Source organism: Triticum dicoccoides, chromosome 1B (assembly GCF_002162155.2).
Source record: "Triticum dicoccoides isolate Atlit2015 ecotype Zavitan chromosome 1B, WEW_v2.0, whole genome shotgun sequence".
NCBI lineage: Eukaryota > Viridiplantae > Streptophyta > Magnoliopsida > Poales > Poaceae > Triticum > Triticum dicoccoides.
The window spans coordinates 672,144,600-672,165,694 of record NC_041381.1 but is presented as its reverse complement, the minus strand read 5'-3'; the positions used below and the strand labels follow the sequence as shown (position 1 = coordinate 672,165,694).

Here is a 21,095-nt window from a genome sequence, read left to right as displayed (position 1 = left end):
TGTTTTCTGAATTATTTATTTTCTTTTGTTTTTTGCTTTATTTTTTAATTGTTTTTGCTTTTAGTTTTAGGAAAATTATAAACTTTCTGTTAGTGCCATTAGTTTTCAAATTTGAAAACACTTTTTTTGTTTTTTTTGTTTTCTTTCTTGCTTTATTTATTTTATTTTGTTTCTACTTACAACAAAATACTTATTGTTGCTATTTTTAATTATTACGAGGGCCGAACCATAAGACATTAAAGCATTTCAAATGAACTCTGAAAAAGTTGAAAGTTGGCATGGTATCATAAATTGACCCACATAGCATGTGCATGTACAAAACGGACAATGGTATCATACTCGTCAGTTACAAAGTTGGCATGGTATCATCATAATAGTTGCGGGAGAAAGTCTTCACTTTTTCTTCGCTTGTGTCATTTCCTTATTGCGCCGTAACCATGGATAATCTTCATCGTTTATCAGGATGCTGGGGTCAGCCTTGACTTTGAAGGGAGGAATTTCATGAAACTTTTCATAATCTTCAGACATGTCTGTCTTGTCCTCCACTCCCACGATGTCCCTATTTCCTGAAAGAACTATGTGGCGCTTTGGCTCATCGTATGATGTATTCGCTTCCTTATCTTTTCTCTTTCTCGGTCTGGTAGACATGCCCTTCACATAGATAACCTGTGCCACATCATTGGCTAGGACGAACGGTTTGTCAGTGTATCCAAGATTTTTCATATCCACTATTGTCATTCCGTACTGTGGGTCTACCTGTACCCCGCCTCCTGACAGATTGACCCATTTGCACTTAAACAAAGGGACCTTAAAATCTACTCCGTAGTCAAGTTCCCATATGTCCACTATGTAACCATAATATGTGTCCTTTCCCCTCTCGGTTGTTGCATAAAAGCGGACACCGCTGTTTTGGTTGGTGCTCTTTTGATCTTGGTCAATCATGTAAAATGTATTCCCATTTATCTCGTATCCTTTCCAAATCAATATAGTCAAAGATGGTCCCCTGGACAACAAGTACAGCTCATCACAAACAATGTTGTCACCTCTGATACGTGCTTCCAACCAACTGCTGAAAGTCCTGATGTGTTCACATGTAATCCAGTCGTCGCACTGCTCTGGGTGTTTGGAGCGCAGACTGTTCTTGTGTTCATTGACATACGGGGTCACCAAGGTAGTGTTCTGTAGAACTGTGTAGTGTGCTTGAGACCAAGAATATCCGTCCCTGCATATTATTGAGTCCTTCCAAGCGTGCATTTTCCAGTCAGTCTCCCCTCATACCGCCATTTAGGGAGACCTATCTTCTTAAGGCCAGGAATGAAGTCAACACAAAACCCGATGACATCCTCTGTTTGATGGCCCATGGAGATGCTTCCTTCTGGCCTAGCGCGGTTATGGACATATTTCTTTAGGACTCCCATGGACCTCTCAAAGGGGTACATATTGTGTACAAATACGGGCCCCAGAATGACAATCTCGTCAACTAGATGAACTAGGACGTGCGTCATGATATTGAAGAAGGATGGTGGGAACACCAGCTCGAAACTGACAAGACATTGCACCACATCACTCCTTAGCCTTGGTATGATTTCTGGATCGATCACCTTCTGAGAGATTGCATTGAGGAATGCACATAGCTTCACAATGGCTAATCGGACGTTTTCCGGTAGAAGCCCCCTCAATGCAACCGGAAGCAGTTGCGTCATAATCACGTGGCAGTCATGAGACTTTAGGTTCTGAAACTTTTTCTCTGCCATATTTATTATTCCTTTTATATTAGACGAGAAGCCAGTCGGGACCTTCATACTAAGCAGGCATTCAAAGAAGATTTCCTTCTCTTCTTTGGTAAGAGCATAGCTGGCAGGACCTTCATACTGCTTTGGAGGCATGCCGTCTTTTTCGTGCAAACGTTGTAGGTCCTCCCGTGCCTCAGCTGTATCTTTTGTCTTCCCATACATGCCCAAGAAGCTTAGCAGATTCACGCAAAGGTTCTTCGTCACGTGCATCACATCAATCGAAGAGTGGACCTCTAGGTCTTTCCAGTAGGGTAGGTCCCAAAATATAGATTTCTTCTTCCACATGGGTGCGTGTCCCCCAGCGTCACTCGGAACAGCTAGTGCGTCGGGACCCTTTCCTAAGATTGCGTGTAAATCATTGATCATAGCAAGTACGTGATCACCGGTACGCATGGCGGGCTTCTTCCAGTGATCTGCCTCGCCTTTGAAATGCTTGCCTTTCTTTCAACATTGATGGTTGGTCGGAAGAAATCGACGATGGCCCAGGTACACATTCTTCCTGCAGCTTGCCAGGTATATACTATCGGTGTCAAGTAAATAGTGCGTGCATGCATGGTATCCCTTGTTTGTCTGTCCTGAAAGGTTACTGAGAGCGGGCCAATCGTTGATGGTCACGAACAGCAACGCCTTTAGGTTAAATTCCTCCTGTTTGTGCTCATCCCACGTACGTACACCGTTTCCATTCCACAGCTGTAAAAGTTCTTCAACTAATGGCCTTAGGTACACATCAATGTCGTTGCCGGGTTGCTTAGGGCCTTGGATGAGAACTGGCATCATAATGAACTTCCGCTTCATGCACATCCAAGGAGGAAGGTTATACATACATAGAGTCACGGGCCAGGTGTTGTGATTGCTGCTCTGCTCCCCGAAAGGATTAATGCCATCCGCGCTTAAAGCAAACCATACGTTCCTTGGCTCACTTGCAAACTCATCCCAGTACTTTCTCTCAATTTTTCTCCATTGCGACCCATCAGCGGGTGCTCTCAACTTTCCGTCTTTCTTACGGTCCTCACTGTGCCATCGCATCAACTTGGCATGCTCTCTGTTTCTGAACAGACGTTTCAACCGTGGTATTATAGGAGCATACCATATCACCTTCGCAGGAACCCTCTTCCTGGGGGGCTCGCCGTCAACATCACCAGGGTCATCTTGTCTGATCTTATACCGTAATGCACCGCATACCGGGCATGCATTCAGATCCTTGTACGCACCGCGGAAGAGGATGCAGTCATTAGGGCATGCATGTATCTTCTGCACCTCCAATCCTAGAGGGCATACGACCTTCTTTGCTGCGTATGTACTGTCGGGCAATTCGTTATCCTTTGGGAGCTTCTTCTTCAATATTTTCAATAACTTCTCAAATCCTTTGTCAGGCACAACATTCTCTGCCTTCCACTGCAGCAATTCCAGTACGGTACCGAGCTTTGTGTTGCCATCTTCGCAATTGGGGTACAACCCTTTTTTGTGGTCCTCTAACCTGCGATCGAACTTCAGCTTCTTCTTTTGACTTTTGCATTGCGTCCTTGCATCGACAATGACCCGGCGGAGATCATCATCATCGGACACATCGTCTGGTTCCTCTTGATCTTCAGGAGCTTCGCCCGTTGCAGCATCATCGTGCACATCGTCTGGTTCCTCTTGATCTTCAGTAGCATCACCGTATTCAGGGGGCACATAGTTGAAGGAAATATGCCCTAGAGGCAATAATAAAGTTATTATTTATTTCCTCATATCATGATAAATGTTTATTATTCATGCTAGAATTGTATTAACCGGAAACATGATACATGTGTGAATACATAGACAAACATATAGTCACTAGTATGCCTCTACTTGACTAGCTCATTAATCAAAGATGGTTATGTTTCCTAACCACAGACATGTGTTGTCATTTGATTAATGGGATCACATCATTAGGAGAATGATGTGATTGACATGACCCATTTCGTTAGCCTAGCACTTGATCGTTTAGTATATTGCTATTGCTTTCTTCATGACTTATACATGTTCCTGTAACTATGAGAATTATGCAACTCCCGTTTACCGGAGGAACACTTTGGGTACTACCAAACGTCACAACGTAACTGGGTGATTATAAAGGAGTACTACAGGTGTCTCTGAAGGTACATGTTGAGTTGGCGTATTTCGAGATTAGGTTTTGTCACTCCGATTGTCGGAGAGGTATCTCTGGGCCCTCTCGGTAATGCACATCATTATAAGCCTTGCAAGCAATGTGACCAAATGAGTTGGTTACGGGATGATGCATTACGTAACGAGTAAAGAGACTTGCCGGTAACGAGATTGAACTAGGTATTGGATACCGACGATCAAATCTCGGGCAAGTAACATACCGATGATAAAAGGAACAACGTATGTTGTTATGCGGTTTGACCGATAAAGATCTTTGTAGAATATGTAGGAACCAATATGGGCATACAGGTTCCTCTATTGGTTATTGACCGAGAATAGTTCTAAGTCATGTCTACATAGTTCTCGAACCCGTAGGGTCCGCACGCTTAACGTTACGATGACAGTTTTATTATGAGTTTATAAGTTTTGATGTACCGAAGCTTGTTCGGAGTCCCGGATGTGATCACGGACATGACGAGGAGTCTCGAAATGGTCGAGACATAAAGATTGATATATTGTAAGCCTATGTTTGGACATCGGAAAGGTTCCGGGTGAAATCGGGATTTTGCCAGAACACCGGGGGGTTACCGGAACCCTCCCGGGGGTTAATGGGCCTTAGTGGGCCATGAGGGAGAAGAGGAGGGCCGGCCAAGGCAGGCCGCGCGCCCCCTCCCCCCTAGTCCGAATAGGACAAGGAAGGGGGGGGGGGGGCGCCCCCCTTTCCTCTTTCCCCTCCCCCCTTTCCTTCTCCACCAAGGCAAGAGGGGGGAGTCCTACTCCCGGTGGGCGTAGGACTCCTCCAGGCGCACCCCAAGGGGGCTGGCCGCACCTCCCCCTCCCTCCTTTATATACGGGGGCAGGGGGCACCCCAGAACACACAAGTTGATCTACGGATCGTTCCTTAGCCGTGTGCGGTGCCCCCCTCCACCATATTCCACCTCGGCCATATCGTCGCGGAGTTTAGGCGAAGCCCTGCGCCGGTAGAACATCATCATCGTCACCACGCCGTCATGCTGACGGAACTCATCCCCGACACCCTGCTGGATCGGAGTCCGGGGATCGTCATCGAGCTGAACGTGTGCTGAACTCGGAGGTGCCGTACGTTCGGTACTTGGATCGGTCGGATCGTGAAGACGTGCGACTACATCAACCGCGTTGTCATAACGCTTCCGCTTATGGTCTACGAGGGTACAAGGACAACACTCTCCCCTCTCGTTGCTATGTCATCACCATGATCTTGCGTGTGCGTAGGAATTTTTTTGAAATTACTACGTTCCCCAACAGTGGTATCAGAGCCTGGTTTTATGCGTTGATGTTATATGCATGAGTAGAACACAAGTGAGTTGTGGGCGATACAAGTCATACTACTTACCAGCATGTCATACTTTGGTTCGGCGGTATTGTGAGATGAAGCGGCCCGGACCGACATTACGCGTACGCTTACGCGAGACTGGTTTCATCGTTGCGAGCACTTGTGCTTAAAGGTGGCTGGCAGGTGTCTGTCTCTCTCACTTTAGCTGAATCGAGTGTGGCTACGCCCGGTCCTTGCGAAGGTTAAAACAGCACTAACTTGACGAACTATCGTTGTGGTTTTGATGCGTAGGTAAGAACGGTTCTTGCTAAGCCCGTAGCAACCACGTAAAATTTGCAACAACAAAGTAGAGGACGTCTAACTTGTTTTTGCAGGGCATGTTGTGATGTGATATGGTCAAGACGTGATGCTATATTTTATTGTATGAGATGATCATGTTTTGTAACCGAAGTTATCGGCAACTGGCAGGAGCCATATGGTTGTCGCTTTATTGTATGAAATGCAAACGCCCTGTAATTGCTTTACTTTATCACTAAGCGGTAGCGATAGTCGTAGAAGCAATAGGTGGCGTAAACGACAAAGATGCTATGATGAAGATCAAGGTGTCGCGCCGGTGACGATGGTGATCACGATGGTGCTTCGGAGATGGAGATCACAAGCACAAGATGATGATGGCCATATCATATCACTTATATTGATTGCATGTGATGTTAATCCTTTATGCATCTTATCTTGCTTTGATTGACGGTAGCATTTTAAGATGATCTCTCACTAAAATTATCAAGAAGTGTTCTCCCTGAGTATGCACCGTTGCCAAAGTTTGTCGTGCCCAGACACCACGTGATGATCGGGTGTGATGAGCTCTACGTCCATCTACAACGGGTGCAAGCCAGTTTTTGCACACGCAGAATACTCAGGTTAAACTTGACGAACCTAGCATATGCAGATACGGCCTTGGAAACACGGAGACCGAAAGGTCGAGCGTGAATCATATAGTAGATATGATCAACATAGTGATGTTCACCATTGAAAACTACTCCATCTCACGTGATGATCGGTTATGGTTTAGTTGATTTGGATCACGTGATCACTTAGATGACTAGAGAGATGTCTGTCTAAGTGGGAGTTCTTAAGTAATATGATTAATTGAACTTAAATTTATCATGAACTTAGTACCTGATAGTTTTTTGCTTATCTATGTTTGTTGTAGATAGATGGCTCGTGTTGTTGTTCCGTTGAATTTTAATGCGTTCCTTGAGAAAGAAAAGTTGAAAGATGATGGTAGCAATTACACGGACTGGGTCCGTAACCTGAGGATTATCCTTATTGCTGCACAGAAAAGTTACGTCCTGGAAGCACCGCTGGGTGCCAGGCCTGCTGCTGATGCAACTAACGACGTTAAGAACGTCTGGCAGAGCAAAGCTGATGACTACTCGATAGTTCAGTGTGCCATGCTTTACGGCTTAGAACTGGGTCTTCAACGACGTTTTGAACGTCATGGAGCATATGAGATGTTCCAGGAGTTGAAGTTAATATTTCAAGCAAATGCCCGGATTGAGAGATATGAAGTCTCCAATAAGTTCTATAGCTGCAAGATGGAGGAGAATAGTTCTGTCAGTGAACATATACTCAAAATGTCTGGGTATAATAATCACTTGATTCAACTGGGAGTTAATCTTCCTGATGATAGTGTCATTGACAGAATTTTTCAATCACTGCCACCAAGCTACAAGAGCTTCGTGATGAACTATAATATGCAAGGGATGAACAAGACTATTCCCGAGCTCTTCGCAATGCTAAAAGTCGCGGAGGTAGAAATCAAGAAGGAGCATCAAGTGTTGATGGTTAATAAGACCACCAGTTTCAAGAAAAAAGGCAAAGGAAAGAAGAAGGGGAACTTCAAGAAGAACAGTAAGCAAGTTGCTGCTCAAGAGAAGAAACCCAAGTCCGGACATAAGCCTGAAACTGAGTGCTTCTACTGCAAGCAGACTGGACACTGGAAGCGGAACTGCCCCAAGTATTTGGCGGATAAGAAGGATGGCAAGGTGAACAAAGGTATATGTGATATACATGTTATTGATGTGTACCTTACTAGAGCTCGCAGTAGCAACTGGGTATTTGATACTGGTTCTGTTGCTAACATTTGCAACTCGAAACAGGGACTACGGAATAAGCGAGCACTGGCCAAGGATGAGGTGACGATGCGCGTGGGAAACGGTTCCAAAGTCAATGTGATCGCGGTCGGCACACTACCTCTACATCTACCTTCGGGATTAGTTTTAGACCTGAATAATTGTTATTTGGTGCCAGCGTTGAGCATGAACATTATATCTGGATCTTGTTTGATGCGAGACGGTTATTCATTTAAATTAGAGAATAATGGTTGTTCTATTTATATGAGTAATATCTTTTATGGTCATGCACCCTTGAAGAGTGGTCTATTTTTATTGAATCTCGATAGTAGTGATACACATATTCATAGTGTTGAAACCAAAAGATGTAGAGTTAATAATGACAGTGCAACCTATTTGTGGCACTACCGTTTAGGTCATATCGGTGTAAAGCGCATGAAGAAACTCCATACTGATGGAATTTTGGAATCACTTGATTATGAATCACTTGGTACTTGCGAACCGTGCCTCATGGGCAAGATGACTAAAACACCGTTCTCTGGTTCTATGGAGAGAGCAACAGATTTGTTGGAAATCATACATACTGATGTTTGTGGTCCAATGAATGTTGAGGCTCGCGGCGGGTATCGTTATTTTCTCACCTTCACAGATGATTTGAGCAGATATGGATATATCTACTTGATGAAACACAAGTCTGAAACATTTGAAAAGTTCAAAGAATTTCAGAGTGAAGTGGAAAATCATCGTAACAAGAAAATAAAATTTCTACGATCTGATCGTGGAGGACAATATTTGAGTTACGAGTTTGGTCTACATTTAAAACAATGCGGAATAGTTTCGCAACTCACGCCACCCGGAACACCACAACGAAATGGTGTGTCCGAATGTCGTAATCGTACTTTACTAGATATGGTGCGATTTATGATGTCTCTTACTGACTTACCGCTATCGTTTTGGGGTTATGCTTTAGAGACGGCCGCATTCACGTTAAATAGGGCACCATCAAAATCCATAGAGACGACGCCTTATGAACTGTGGTTTGGAAAGAAACCAAAGTTGTCGTTTCTTAAAAGTTTGGGGCTGCGACGCTTATGTAAAAAAACTTCAACCAGATAAGCTCGAAACTAAATCGGAGAAATGTGTCTTCATAGGATACCCAAAAGAAACAGTTGGGTATACCTTCTATCACAGATCCGAAGGCAAGACATTTGTTGCTAAGAATGGATCCTTTCTAGAGAAGGAGTTTCTCTCGAAAGAAGTGAGTGGGAGGAAAGTAGAACTTGATGAGGTAACTGTACCTACTCCCTTATTGGAAAGTAGTTCATCACATGAATCGGTTCCTGTGACACCTACACCAATTAGTGAGGAAGCTAATGATATTGATCATGAAACTTCAGATCAAATTTCTACTGAACTTCGAAGGTCTACCAGAATAAGATCCGCACCAGAGTGGTACGGTAATCCTATTCTGGAAGTCATGTTACTTGACCATGACGAACCTACGAACTATGAGGAAGCGATGATGAGCCCAGATTCCGCAAAATGGCTAGAGGCCATGAAATCTGAGATGGGATCCATGTATGAGAACAAACTATGGACTTTGGTTGACTTGCCCGAGGATCGGCAGGCCATTGAGAACAAATGGATCTCTAAGAAAAAGACTGTCGCTGATGGTAATGTAACTGTCTATAAAGCTCGACTTGTTGCGAAAGGTTTTCGACAAGTTCAAGGAGTTGACTATGATGAGACTTTCTCACCCATAGCGATGCTTAAGTTTGTCCGAATCATGTTAGCTATTGCTGCATTTCATGATTATGAAATTTGGCAAATGGATGTCAAAACTGCATTCTTGAATGGATTTCTGGAAGAAGAGTTGTATATGATGCAGCCAGAAGGTTTTGTTGATCCAAAAGGTGCTAACAAAGTGTGCAAGCTCCAGCGTTCCATTTATGGACTGGTGCAAGCATCTCGGAGTTGGAATAAACGCTTTGATAGTGTGATCAAAGCATATGGTTTTATACAGACTTTTGGAGAAGCCTGTATTTACAAGAAAGTGAGTGGGAGCTCTGTAGCATTTCTGATATTATATGTAGATGACATATTATTAATTGGAAATGATATAGAATTTCTGGATAGTATAAAGGGATACTTGAATAAAAGTTTTTCAATGAAAGACCTCGGTGAAGCTGCTTACATATTGGGCATCAAGATCTATAGAGATAGATCAAGACGCTTAATAGGACTTTCACAAAGCACATACCTTGATAAATTTTTGAAAAGGTTCAAAATGGATCAGGCAAAGAAAGGGTTCTTGCCCGTACTACAAGGTGTGAAATTGAGTCAAACTCAATGCCCGACCACAACAGAAGATAGAGAGAAAATAAAAGATGTTCCCTATGCTTCAGCCATAGGTTCTATCATGTATGCAATGTTGTGTACCAGACCTGACGTATGCTTAGCAATAAGCTTGGCAGGAAGGTACCAAAGTAATCCAGGAGTGGATCACTGGACAGCGGTCAAGAACATCCTGAAATACCTGAAAAGGACTAAGGATATGTTTCTCGTATATGGAGGTGACAAAGAGCTAGTCGTAAATGGTTACGTCGATGCAAGCTTTGACACTGATCCGGACGATTCTAAATCGCAAACCGGGTATGTGTTTTTATTAAACGGTGGAGCTGTAAGTTGGTACAGTTCTAAACAAAGCGTCGTGGCGGGATCTACATGTGAAGCGGAGTACATAGCTGCTTCGGAAGCAGCAAATGAAGGAGTCTGGATGAAGGAGTTCATTTCCGATCTAGGTGTCATACCTAGTGCATCGGGACCAATGAAAATCTTCTGTGACAATACTGGTGCAATTGCCTTGGCAAAGGAATCCAGATTTCACAAGAGGACCAAGCACATCAAGAGACGCTTCAATTCCATTCGGGACCAAGTCCAAGTGGGAGACATAGAGATTTGCAAGATACATACGGATCTGAATGTTGCAGACCCGTTGACTAAGCCACTCTCACGAGCAAAACATGATCAGCACCAAGACTCCATGGGTGTTAGAATCATTACTATGTAATCTAGATTATTGACTCTAGTGCAAGTGGGAGACTGAAGGAAATATGCCCTAGAGGCAATAATAAAGTTATTATTTATTTCCTCATATCATGATAAATGTTTATTATTCATGCTAGAATTGTATTAACCGGAAACATGATACATGTGTGAATACATAGACAAACATATAGTCACTAGTATGCCTCTACTTGACTAGCTCATTAATCAAAGATGGTTATGTTTCCTAACCATAGACATGTGTTATCATTTGATTAATGGGATCACATCATTAGGAGAATGATGTGATTGACATGACCCATTTCGTTAGCCTAGCACTTGATCGTTTAGTATATTGCTATTGCTTTCTTCATGACTTATACATGTTCCTGTAACTATGAGAATTATGCAACTCCCGTTTACCGGAGGAACACTTTGGGTACTACCAAACGTCACAACGTAACTGGGTGATTATAAAGGAGTACTACAGGTGTCTCCGAAGGTACATGTTGAGTTGGCGTATTTCGAGATTAGGTTTTGTCACTCCGATTGTCGGAGAGGTATCTCTGGGCCCTCTCGGTAATGCACATCATTATAAGCCTTGCAAGCAATGTGACCAAATGAGTTGGTTACGGGATGATGCATTACGTAACGAGTAAAGAGACTTGCCGGTAACGAGATTGAACTAGGTATTGGATACCAACGATCAAATCTCGGGCAAGTAACATACCGATGACAAAAGGAACAACGTATGTTGTTATGCGGTTTGACCGATAAAGATCTTCGTAGAATATGTAGGAACCAATATGGGCATCCAGGTTCCGCTATTGGTTATTGACCGAGAATAGTTCTAAGTCATGTCTACATAGTTCTCGAACCCGTAGGGTCCGCACGCTTAACGTTACGATGACAGTTTTATTATGAGTTTATAAGTTTTGATGTACCGAAGTTTGTTCGGAGTCCCGGATGTGATCACGGACATGACGAGGAGTCTCGAAATGGTCGAGACATAAAGATTGATATATTGTAAGCCTATGTTTGGACATCGGAAAGGTTCTGGGTGAAATCGGGATTTTACCGGAACACCGGGGGGTTACCGGAACCCTCCCGGGGGTTAATGGGCCTTAGTGGGCCATGAGGGAGAAGAGGAGGGCCGGCCAGGGCAGGCCGCGTGCCCCCTCCCCCCTAGTCCGAATAGGACAAGGAAGGAGGGGGGCGGCGCCCCCCTTTCCTCTTTCCCCTCCCCCCTTTCCTTCTCCACCAAGGCAAGAGGGGGGAGTCCTATTCCCGGTGGGAGTAGGACTCCTCCAGGCGCACCCCAAGGGGGCCGGCCGCACCTCCCCCTCCCTCCTTTATATACGGGGGCAGGGGGGCACCCCAGAACACACAAGTTGATCTACGGATCGTTCCTTAGCCGTGTGCGGTGCCCCCCTCCACCATATTCCACCTCGGTCATATCGTCGCGGAGTTTAGGCGAAGCCCTGCGCCGGTAGAACATCATCATCGTCACCACGCCGTCGTGCTGACGGAACTCATCCCCGACACCCTGCTGGATCGGAGTCCGGGGATCATCATCGAGCTGAACGTGTGCTGAAATCGGAGGTGCCGTACGTTCGGTACTTGGATCGGTCGGATCGTGAAGACGTACGACTACATCAACCGCGTTGTCATAACGCTTCCGCTTACGGTCTACGAGGATACGTGGACAACACTCTCCCCTCTCGTTGCTATGTCATCACCATGATCTTGCGTGTGCGTAGGAAATTTTTTGAAATTACTACGTTCCCCAACAATAGTTGTCATCGTACTCTTCTTCTTCGCCGTCTTCCATCATAACCCCTATTTCTCCGTGCCTCGTCCAAACATTATAGTGTGGCATGAAACCCTTGTAAAGTAGGTGGGTGTGGAGGATTTTCCGGTCAGAGTAAGACTTCATATTCCCACATATAGGGCATGGACATCACATAAAACCATTCTGCTTATTTGCCTCAGCCACTTCGAGAAAATCATGCACGCCCTTAATGTACTCGGAGGTGTGTCTTGAACCGTACATCCATTGCCGGTTCATCTGCGTGCATTGTATATAATTAAGTGTGTCAAAAATCATTACAGAACATCATGAATAGATAATTAAGTGACCAAATTAATAGAAGTTCATCATCACATTAAAACCAAAGTACATACATAGTTCTTATCTAACAACATAAAGCTCTGCAGAGCATCTCAATTAATTAAACCATACACTGAAACTATGTAAAACATTTCAATGTGAAAACAAATGCGATCATAATCGCAACCAATGTAACAACTGATCCAACGACATAATGATACCAAGCCTCAGTATGAATGGCATATTTTCTAATCTTTCTAATCTTCAAGCGCATTGCATCCATCTTGATCTTGTGATCATCGACGACATCCGCAACATGCAACTCCAATATCATCTTCTCCTCCTCAATTTTTCTAATTTTTCCTTCAACAAATTGTTTTCTTCTTCAACTAAATTTAACCTCTCGACAATAGGGTCGGTTGGAATTTCCGGTTCAACAATAAAATCTATGTCACGTTGGTCGGCATAATTGTCATAAACAATAAATGAACCAATAGTTATGAAAAGATAATATATACCACATCTGAATCATAGACAGGACGAGGGCTGACGGGGGCGGATACCAAAACCATCGCACTATATAAGATGCAATAATAAAAGTAAGAAAATTATACAAGTATCTATATAAACATACAAGTAAGAGTTTTTTTTCCTTTCAGAAAGAAGATAAGAACAAGAGGCTCACCACAGTGGTGCCGGCGACGAGATCGGCGCAGGCGATCGACTGCGGTGAAGACGGGGACGGGACGTGACGGACCGCTAAACCTAGACAAATATTGAGAAAAATGGAGCTTGGAGGTGGAGCTTGGAGAGGAGAAAGCTTAAGTAGTGTGGCTCGGGCATTCCATCGAACACCTCGTGTGCATAGGAGGTGAGCTAGAGCACCACAAAGCTCTCTCCTCGCCGGCCACGAAAAACAAAGCAGTGAGAGTGCTCTGCTCGCGGGGTATATATAGGCAATTAACTGGTCCCGGTTCGTGGCTTGAACCGGGACTAAAGGGAAGCCTTTGGTCCCGGTTCATTCCCCCAACCGGGACCAATGATGGTGGGCCAGGAGCAAGGCACATTGGTCCTGGTTCGTCCCACCAATCGGGACCAAAAGGTCCAGACGAACCGGGACCAATGGCCCACGTGGCCCGGCCGGCCCCCGGGGCTCACGAACCGGGTCCAATGCCCCCATTGGTCCCGGTTCTGGATTGAACCGGGACTAATGGGCTGACCCGGCCTGGACCATTGCCCCCTTTTCTACTAGTGAACACCATCAACCAGATCTCGTTGGGGGTGGATGAAATTATCAAAGGCAAAATTCATGTAGTGTCTTGTAACACCTGGGGAGATACAGGAAGAACAGGTTGTCGCCACCCCGCAAACCATGGCCAAATCCGAGCATCGGATCGGTTGCGTTGTCGGTGGATGGATCCTTTAATGCCACGGACGATTCAGCGGGCTCGGGTATGATCTTAAGAGATGATAAGGGTGGTGTGATCTTCGTAGCCTTCCGCAAGTGGTTCCACTGCAATGATGCCCTAGAGGCTGAACTACATGCGACGCGGGAAGGTCTTAAATTGGCGATTGAGCATTCACACATCACGATCATGGTGCAATCAGATTGTGTGCCGGCTCTCAATGCTCTCCCTGATGCATCTCTGAAAAAATCAGCTTATGGCCATATATGGTTCAGGACATTAAGTTTTACTTGAGTGATAGGGTTTTTATTTCTAAAGATTACTCGTGAACAAAATAGGGTTGCAGATCGTTTAGCGAACTTTGGTCAGTGTGGAGATAGCACAGCATGTTGGCTTGGGCAACCTTCACCGTGTGTCAGTGAATTAGTCGCTGAAGATTGTAACTTTATCATTTTGAAATAAAACCCGCGCTCGTGCCCTGCCTGCCATAAATCCCTCGGAAACCCCGGCCGGCCAGCTCTACCAGGGAGGAGCGCAATGGAGGCCAACTTTTGGGACTGGCTCCACCACGGCGGCGCCATGCTCCCGCGGCCCAGCCATCCCCTCGTGCACCCGGACCCGGAGGCTGCTGCTGCTGCGGCGTCGGCGGAGCAGGGGCAGGCTCCAGCTGCAGGAGCTCAGGGCCCGGCTCCAGCTGCAGCGGTGGCTCAGGGGCAGCCGGCTGCGGCGGCGGCGCAGGGGCAGGCGATTGTGGCGGCGCAGGGGCAGGGGCAGGGGGTTGTAGCAGCTCAGGGGCAGGGGCAGGGCCCGGCTCCGGCTGCGGCGGCGCAGGGGGGAAACGCGAACGGGGACGCGCCGCCGCCCGGGGTGCTGATGGTGGACCTGCTGGGGGCGCCGGGGACGCGCTGGGGGCTCGGCACCCGCCTCGCGCAGGCCGTCTTCGCGGCCGCCGCCGTCGCCTCCATGGCCTCCACCGACGACTTCCGCGTCGTCACCGCCTTCAGGTGCGTGCGCGCTCGCCCCTCGCTCCACACCTTCTTTCTACCGTCTCGATCCACTGCCACGGCACCATCCGGCTGCCATTATTCCTCTTTGGCTCCCAGACCAGCAGATCGATTTCTCCTTGGAACAGATGCTCTCTGAGGTGGGGCTATCCTGTTTTCACTTCAATACTTCAGGGATTCATTCATTCATTGTGTGTGCCTCAGGGAGTGGGGGACTGCATATTATACAGTAGAAGTAGTTAGCCAATTTCTAGGGGCTGTCTGTTCACCTGTTAATATCTCTGTAGTCTGTACATGCTTCAAATGGGGATGGCTTTCATGCTCCCTTGAATTGAATGCATTTTGATCTTAATTATACTTGCCACACAGTAACAAAATAAGCAGCAGCCTGAGCTTTCAGGTTCAGGGTTTCTCTTGACACATAGTACTACTAGCAAGCATGAACATGAAAGCTGCGATTTTCAGATGGGTGCTTTCTTGATCCTCCAAAGACCGATGCTCATATTTTTCTGCGCATTTCGCTACTTTTACACCTTTTGAATTGGTTTGGCATCCTGAGAGAGGCAATGCAATTAGATCGGATGGTGACATGGTCATGTTCATAGTTGTGTCCTTTGGATATAACAATGTTTAGCTTGAGACCTTGTTTGCTGATCATAACCATTTGTGTGAAAAATCAGCAGATTGATGTTCGTGTGCATAGTTTTTTTAGGCATTCATCAAAAGCATCTCGTTGCTGTGTGCACTGATAAGCTTGGCTGGTTGTTGGAATTCAGAACAGTGTGATTGTTGTAATGGGCATTCCTCATATGCATTACATTGCTGTCTTTGGGGAAACATTTGAAGATCTATTCTCAGTCAGTGTTGGCCTTGGGGTATAGCATCGAGAACTAGAAGAAACAATGTAGCATGCTAGCGTATCTTACTACCTTATTTCTGTGGGGCGATTAGATAGCGTTTTCCACCACAGATTGATTTTACAACTTGGAACACGGGATTGATTTCCTCCTATAGATGAGATGAACTCACTGTTGCTCTTCCGAGCAGCCTCCTCATCGCAGCAGCAAGCCTGCAATGCCTGTGGAGCCTTGCTCTGGGCGCTGTGGACATCTACGCACTTCTTGTCAAGCGTGCCTTCCGGTCTCCTCGAGCTACCACCATGTACTCCATCGGGGACTGGGTAAGTCACATATTTTCTCAGGCACCTCAGAACAAAACCGCCCTCTGTCACTCATTCCTTGTGGTCTCTTGCACTAGAAAAGCTTTACATACCTGAACAAGCAAATAATCATTTAATGATCAGGTGCATTTTTCTTTCTCCTAAAAGCGTTTTGTCTGCAGGTCCAGGTGCGCTGACGTTCGCTGCAGCAAGTGGATCGGCAGGCATCACCATTCTCCTCAACGACGACCTGATGATGTGCTCGGAGAACCACTGCCCAAGCTTCATGGCCGCCACCGCCATGGCTTTCTTTAGCTGGTTTGCGATCGCGCCGTCCTGCCTCTTTAACCTCATGATGGCGGTCTACAGAGTGCAGAGAGCTTAGTAGTTCGCGGGGCAAGCACTGGGCTGTTTGACCAACTAGGTGGCACATCTGATACAGTTATACAATGGCACCGCATTATCGACATTTCTGTAGTAACTAGGGAGTACATAACTCTGATGTTCAGAAGGGTGGCTGTGAAGCTCTGCGTTCTGTTTTCAGCAGCGTGTGGATGCATGCCTTCTTATTATGTGAGGCTTGGCTGGAGGTTGTGATCTGGAGATGAACTAACTGATGTGCTACTTTGTGTAGAGCTCAAGGTTGCTGATATGATAATTATATCTGATTCTGTTTCGTAACTTTTTTGTCGATATCCGGATCTTAGGCCCTGAGATTACTTGTGTGTAGCGCCGTTGTCGCTTACGAGTGCCGAATTATCAGTTCGTCGAGGAGGCCCTTGGTTGTTCTTCTAAATAAAAACCCCAGTGCATTCTTAGTGCCCCTTGGTCAGAGTCTTTTCTCAGGATGTTAGTGCCGATAGATGTTGATGCCAGTAGATGGCATCAGAGTTCCGGCTGAAAATCATTTTTACATGGCTTTTACTGCTGTGATGATCTGAACAAAATGATCTGCCAGTACCGGTTCATGAGAGGTGATTAGTAACAATCATGTAAGTTGTGCGACAAGCAGAACATATGCTTCACTTTCTTAAGAGTACATAAGTGTTAAGTGGAGAAGCACAAGTTTCAATATTTGAAAGTAATTTAGACTGAAATATGCACCATGCTGCGTATATCAGTCTAAATTTCATGCCCCAGAAACCCAGAGCTGAAGAAAAACGATCCTTGTATTATTTGTTCTTATGTTAATAGTACATAATAGCCCAGTTTTGGAAGGGAAGAAAAACGCTTACACAAGACTCTCGCTTTCTCGGCAATTTTTGCAAGACCTTTCACAGTATAACACTTTTTAGCAGAAGAGTATATGCTTTAGGAATTCTCTGTAATTGCAGAAGCTTATCTTCTAGAAAAATCACCAAGTCAGTCAAGCTCTGTGACCATCAGATACTGGGTAAACCATGGTCCAGAAAAAAATGGCACACTGTTATGTGATCATCAAGCTCAATCAAACTGAATCATGGCAACTACTACAAGTCCAAAAGAAGCTAAGTTCAATACAACCGTCTGACAACTTTTCTTGTTATTAGTCGGACAACAACGAAAGGCAGACTATTTTGGGCAATTATAGAAAAGAACCGCTAATATAAATGGAAACACGATACTATAAATGTCTGGAATTTAGACAACACACACACACACACTACTATAAACATGACCACAACATAGAGATGGGGGGCAGAGAAATCGCAGCGGCAACTTAAAACATAAAACTAGAATTTTTCCCAACATGGCACACAATGCCCTCATTCGTCTCTAAATCACACTTCTACTTTTTATTGTTACTCGAATGGTGATTAATTATCTAGAGGTTCTTCATGCCAAACATGGCCAGGACCTAAAGAGTAACAGATTTCATGGGCAGCAGAGTCTGTTCCCTTTAAACTAACAACATCACTGCTTTCGACAAACAAAGTGTCAAGCTGGAACATAAACTAACAAATTGATGTGGGCACTATAGGTTCTGTTTCGGATGGTAAATATCGCATAGTATCCTTATGATAATGAGAAATGAGACTTGCTTAAGATACAATATGAATCTACTTTGGGGAACTGGAGATACCATATGAAAGTGCTGAACTTGACAGTTGACACAGATGTAACCTCATATAAAATATGTGTTGAAAACACTTGAGCTTTATTACAAAGTAGAAACCCGAAATATCTATGGGACATCGCATCATCAATGCAGTAAGTATCAAATATAGGCACAAGAGGACGGCCACGGCCGATGCAGGAACTGAAATAACCACCACTTATATTCAGCAACATAACCACTGCCAAGACCTGGTTGCAGTTCACCACGAGTCTGTTCCCCTTTTGTTACTCCAAGGAGGGGTAACAACTGTTGAGTGATACATCAAATTTCAACATCAAGTTTGAAAGAGAGGTAACCTCGAGAAAGATATGTGTTGTACATTCAAGCTTTTATTACACACTATAAGTACCGAGTATCGATACAAGAGAACATCGAAGATGCAGCCCCACTCTTTTTACTGTACATATATGTATACAAGACACACTCATACATGAAATGCAACCAGCAGACTTTGTAACCTATCATGTAACTGGGCCTGAAATAACGATGTTTATATTCAGCAACAGAACCGCCTGCCAAGACCTGGTGGTGGCTCACCACGAGTCTGTTCCTTTTGTTACTCCAAGGGGTATAACAATGGCCGCAATTATAGCCTGTTTGTGCGATGCAGCAAATTCGAATGCAAAGTTAGCCCAAGTATTGCACAAAACAATTAACTGTGACAGGTTATAGGTCGTAATTTGTGATTCTAATGATTACCATGTTACTTGCAATTGCTAAATCTGTACAGTAAAAATCTACTATGTTGAAAGAGCTTTTGTCAATTCAGGCATACCAATATTTTAACTGGAGCCATCACAAGTAAAATTAACTGTAAGTGTAAGCAGCACCTGAGTATAAGCTTTTGAGCTAATTTATTTTAGTTAATGTGACAAAGCTGGTTGGATGGGCCATAAAACTAAGTCTCAAATTTCTATGTGAAATCTTAACAGTAGCATAGTATTATGGTTGTATCAGAAAGGTAACTTACAGCAACAGTGCAGGCAACATATCCTGGTTTCTCTCTGTGGTCATGTACCCGGACGCAGATTAGGATGAATGCACCAATATACCACGGAATGGCAGCAAAGAAGAACCCAGCAATGAACCTTTGTTCCAGCAAGAGAACGGAACTTTGTGAGGGACTGGTTTAACTTCAGAAAGTAAGGCAAAATAGCAAGCGTATTGGGAGGCACTCACAGAAGCCAGCCCATGCCGAGCCCACAGCATGGAAGGCGCCGCATTCTCATGGGTCTTCCTTCAACAGGCCTACCTTGAACAACAGGACCATAACCTGAGGCACCAGAAACAGGACTATCATATAACATGGATGTATATTTTTCAGTCTTGTGACAATCTTAGGATTTAGGAAAAGAGGCCTACCCAAACCTCTGGAGTGTATTCACTCTAGTGAGATTGAATCAGTATATCACCTGTTTTCTGAATGCATCGTTGCTAGAGCTATATGAAGTGATGTTAAACAAATTTTCAAAGGTTGATATTGTTGATTTTAAATCACTTGCTGCTCATTGGCTATGGAACAAAAAGTTCATGCTCTTAAACATTGTTTCTTCTGCAGTTCTGTGTGAACTTTGGATTTGCAGAAATGCCTTAGTATTTAACAGAAAAAACTGGATTTCTGTGAAACAGGCTGGGCATTTGATAGTGGGTTATGTAGTGGACTGGGCAAAACCTCTCAAGGAGATTCTTGGGGGGATGCAGCCCTGTTCAGGGATCTGCTACTCAGGAAACTGAGGTCACCACTGGAGCTGGAACCAGGCTGATCTGCGCAGAGAGTATGATGGACTCTTCCTGAGCAGCTGCAGTGGGTGATGCAGATCATGTGGGAGCTACTTCGCTGGAGTACCTGATGAAGAACCTTGGACACAGTGATAGAATCCATGTGTTCAGGGTGTAACTAGCGCGAAAAAAGAAAGTAGTCCCCTCTTTGAAGAAGTGATCTGGTCTCGTTACTCCTTAGATGGGAGTATTTCTGTTCTTGCTGTAAGGTCCTTTGGTAATTGCTGTAGGTTTGCCCTTTGGCGTGTTGGTGAGGGGTAGGAGGTGCCTTTGCATTTGTGAGCTTAGCTCATCTGTGAACCTTAAAAGCTGACGCTGTATGCTGGTTTCGTCTTTCTATGAAAGATGGAACCAGGAGCGAGGCTCCTGTTGATCGGGAAAAAGAAAACAGTCTTGGGGGCCCATTTGTTTTTTCTTGTGTGAGTCTAGGCACCTATTTTTTTTCCCAGTAATTGATGCGAAATAGGATCGGAAATTATTTATCTTGCTCGCTTCTAGAAGTATAAGGTGACAGATAGAAGAATGGCAATAACCTTCCAAACATTATATTTGGCTAGTGAATTCAGCACACTAAGAATTTGTTGAATTATATTTATATATGTCTTCAGATGCTCCCAACAATTCTCTTCGATGTAATGATCCGCTGCGCAATCATTGCCGCAAATACTAATCAAGACTTGTTAGCCTAAAGGAGCAAACACTACATAACTATCTAGTGTTCCAGTTTAAACAACAGTAGCCTGTTTAGCCTAGAATCCATGTGGTGAGTCGATGGATTTTTCTAGTTCAGCGAAAAATTCTAGTTAGGGTTCATTTACAACTAGATTTTTTCGCTGAACTAACCGGGGAGAAAAAGAGAGTTGTGGAATTTGGATCATGCGCACGAATTTTGGATCGAAGACTTCTGAATTCTGATCATGCACACAGGCGACCGTGAGATGTGCATCATCATCGGGCATCACTGACACGGCGTTGTGCCCCACGGAAACCTCGATTTGCACGAGCTCCTCGAATCCCCGACCAAAGATGGTAAGCAAGAGTATGCGAGGAATTGTTTGTACCTGGGGCGGCCTGGTACCCCTGCGCGTAGTAGGGGTCGGCGGGCGCGTAGGGCTGCTGCTGCTGCT

At 44.8% G+C, this 21,095-nt stretch overlaps 2 protein-coding genes across 2 annotated transcripts in view; one reads left to right on the top strand and one right to left on the bottom strand.

The window, feature by feature from the left end:
• Positions 1-14,507: 14,507 nt before the first annotated feature.
• Positions 14,508-16,728, top strand: LOC119349563 (CASP-like protein 5A3). Its single transcript, XM_037617613.1, has 4 exons — positions 14,508-14,672; positions 14,721-14,932; positions 15,980-16,116; positions 16,274-16,728. Exons 1-4 carry the CDS (start codon positions 14,508-14,510, stop codon positions 16,474-16,476), a joined length of 717 nt encoding a protein of 238 aa, XP_037473510.1. The 3' UTR covers positions 16,477-16,728.
• Positions 16,729-18,326: 1,598 nt separating this feature from the next.
• Positions 18,327-21,095, bottom strand: part of LOC119350877 (60S ribosomal protein L18a-like protein) — a 3,465-nt gene continuing 696 nt past the window's right edge. The window contains exons 2-5 of the mRNA XM_037618503.1: positions 21,030-21,093; positions 19,369-19,462; positions 19,160-19,277; positions 18,327-18,782 (exon numbers count right to left, since the gene is read on the bottom strand). Coding sequence (XP_037474400.1) covers positions 18,723-18,782; positions 19,160-19,277; positions 19,369-19,462; positions 21,030-21,093 — 336 coding nt within the window. The 3' untranslated portion in view covers positions 18,327-18,722. The remainder of the gene's footprint in view (positions 18,783-19,159; positions 19,278-19,368; positions 19,463-21,029; positions 21,094-21,095) is intronic.

Excerpts from the sequence above, each read along its gene's own strand:
- LOC119349563 (XM_037617613.1), top strand. The coding sequence starts at position 14,508 with ATGCTCCCGCGGCCCAGCCATCCCCTCGTGCACCCGGACCCGGAGGCT. Across the intron at positions 14,673-14,720 it reads CGGCGGCGGCGCAGGGGCAG|GGGCAGGGGCAGGGCCCGGC; the intron begins GCGATTGTGGCG and ends GTAGCAGCTCAG. Across the intron at positions 16,117-16,273 it reads CTCCATCGGGGACTGGGTAA|GTCCAGGTGCGCTGACGTTC; the intron begins GTCACATATTTT and ends TTTTGTCTGCAG.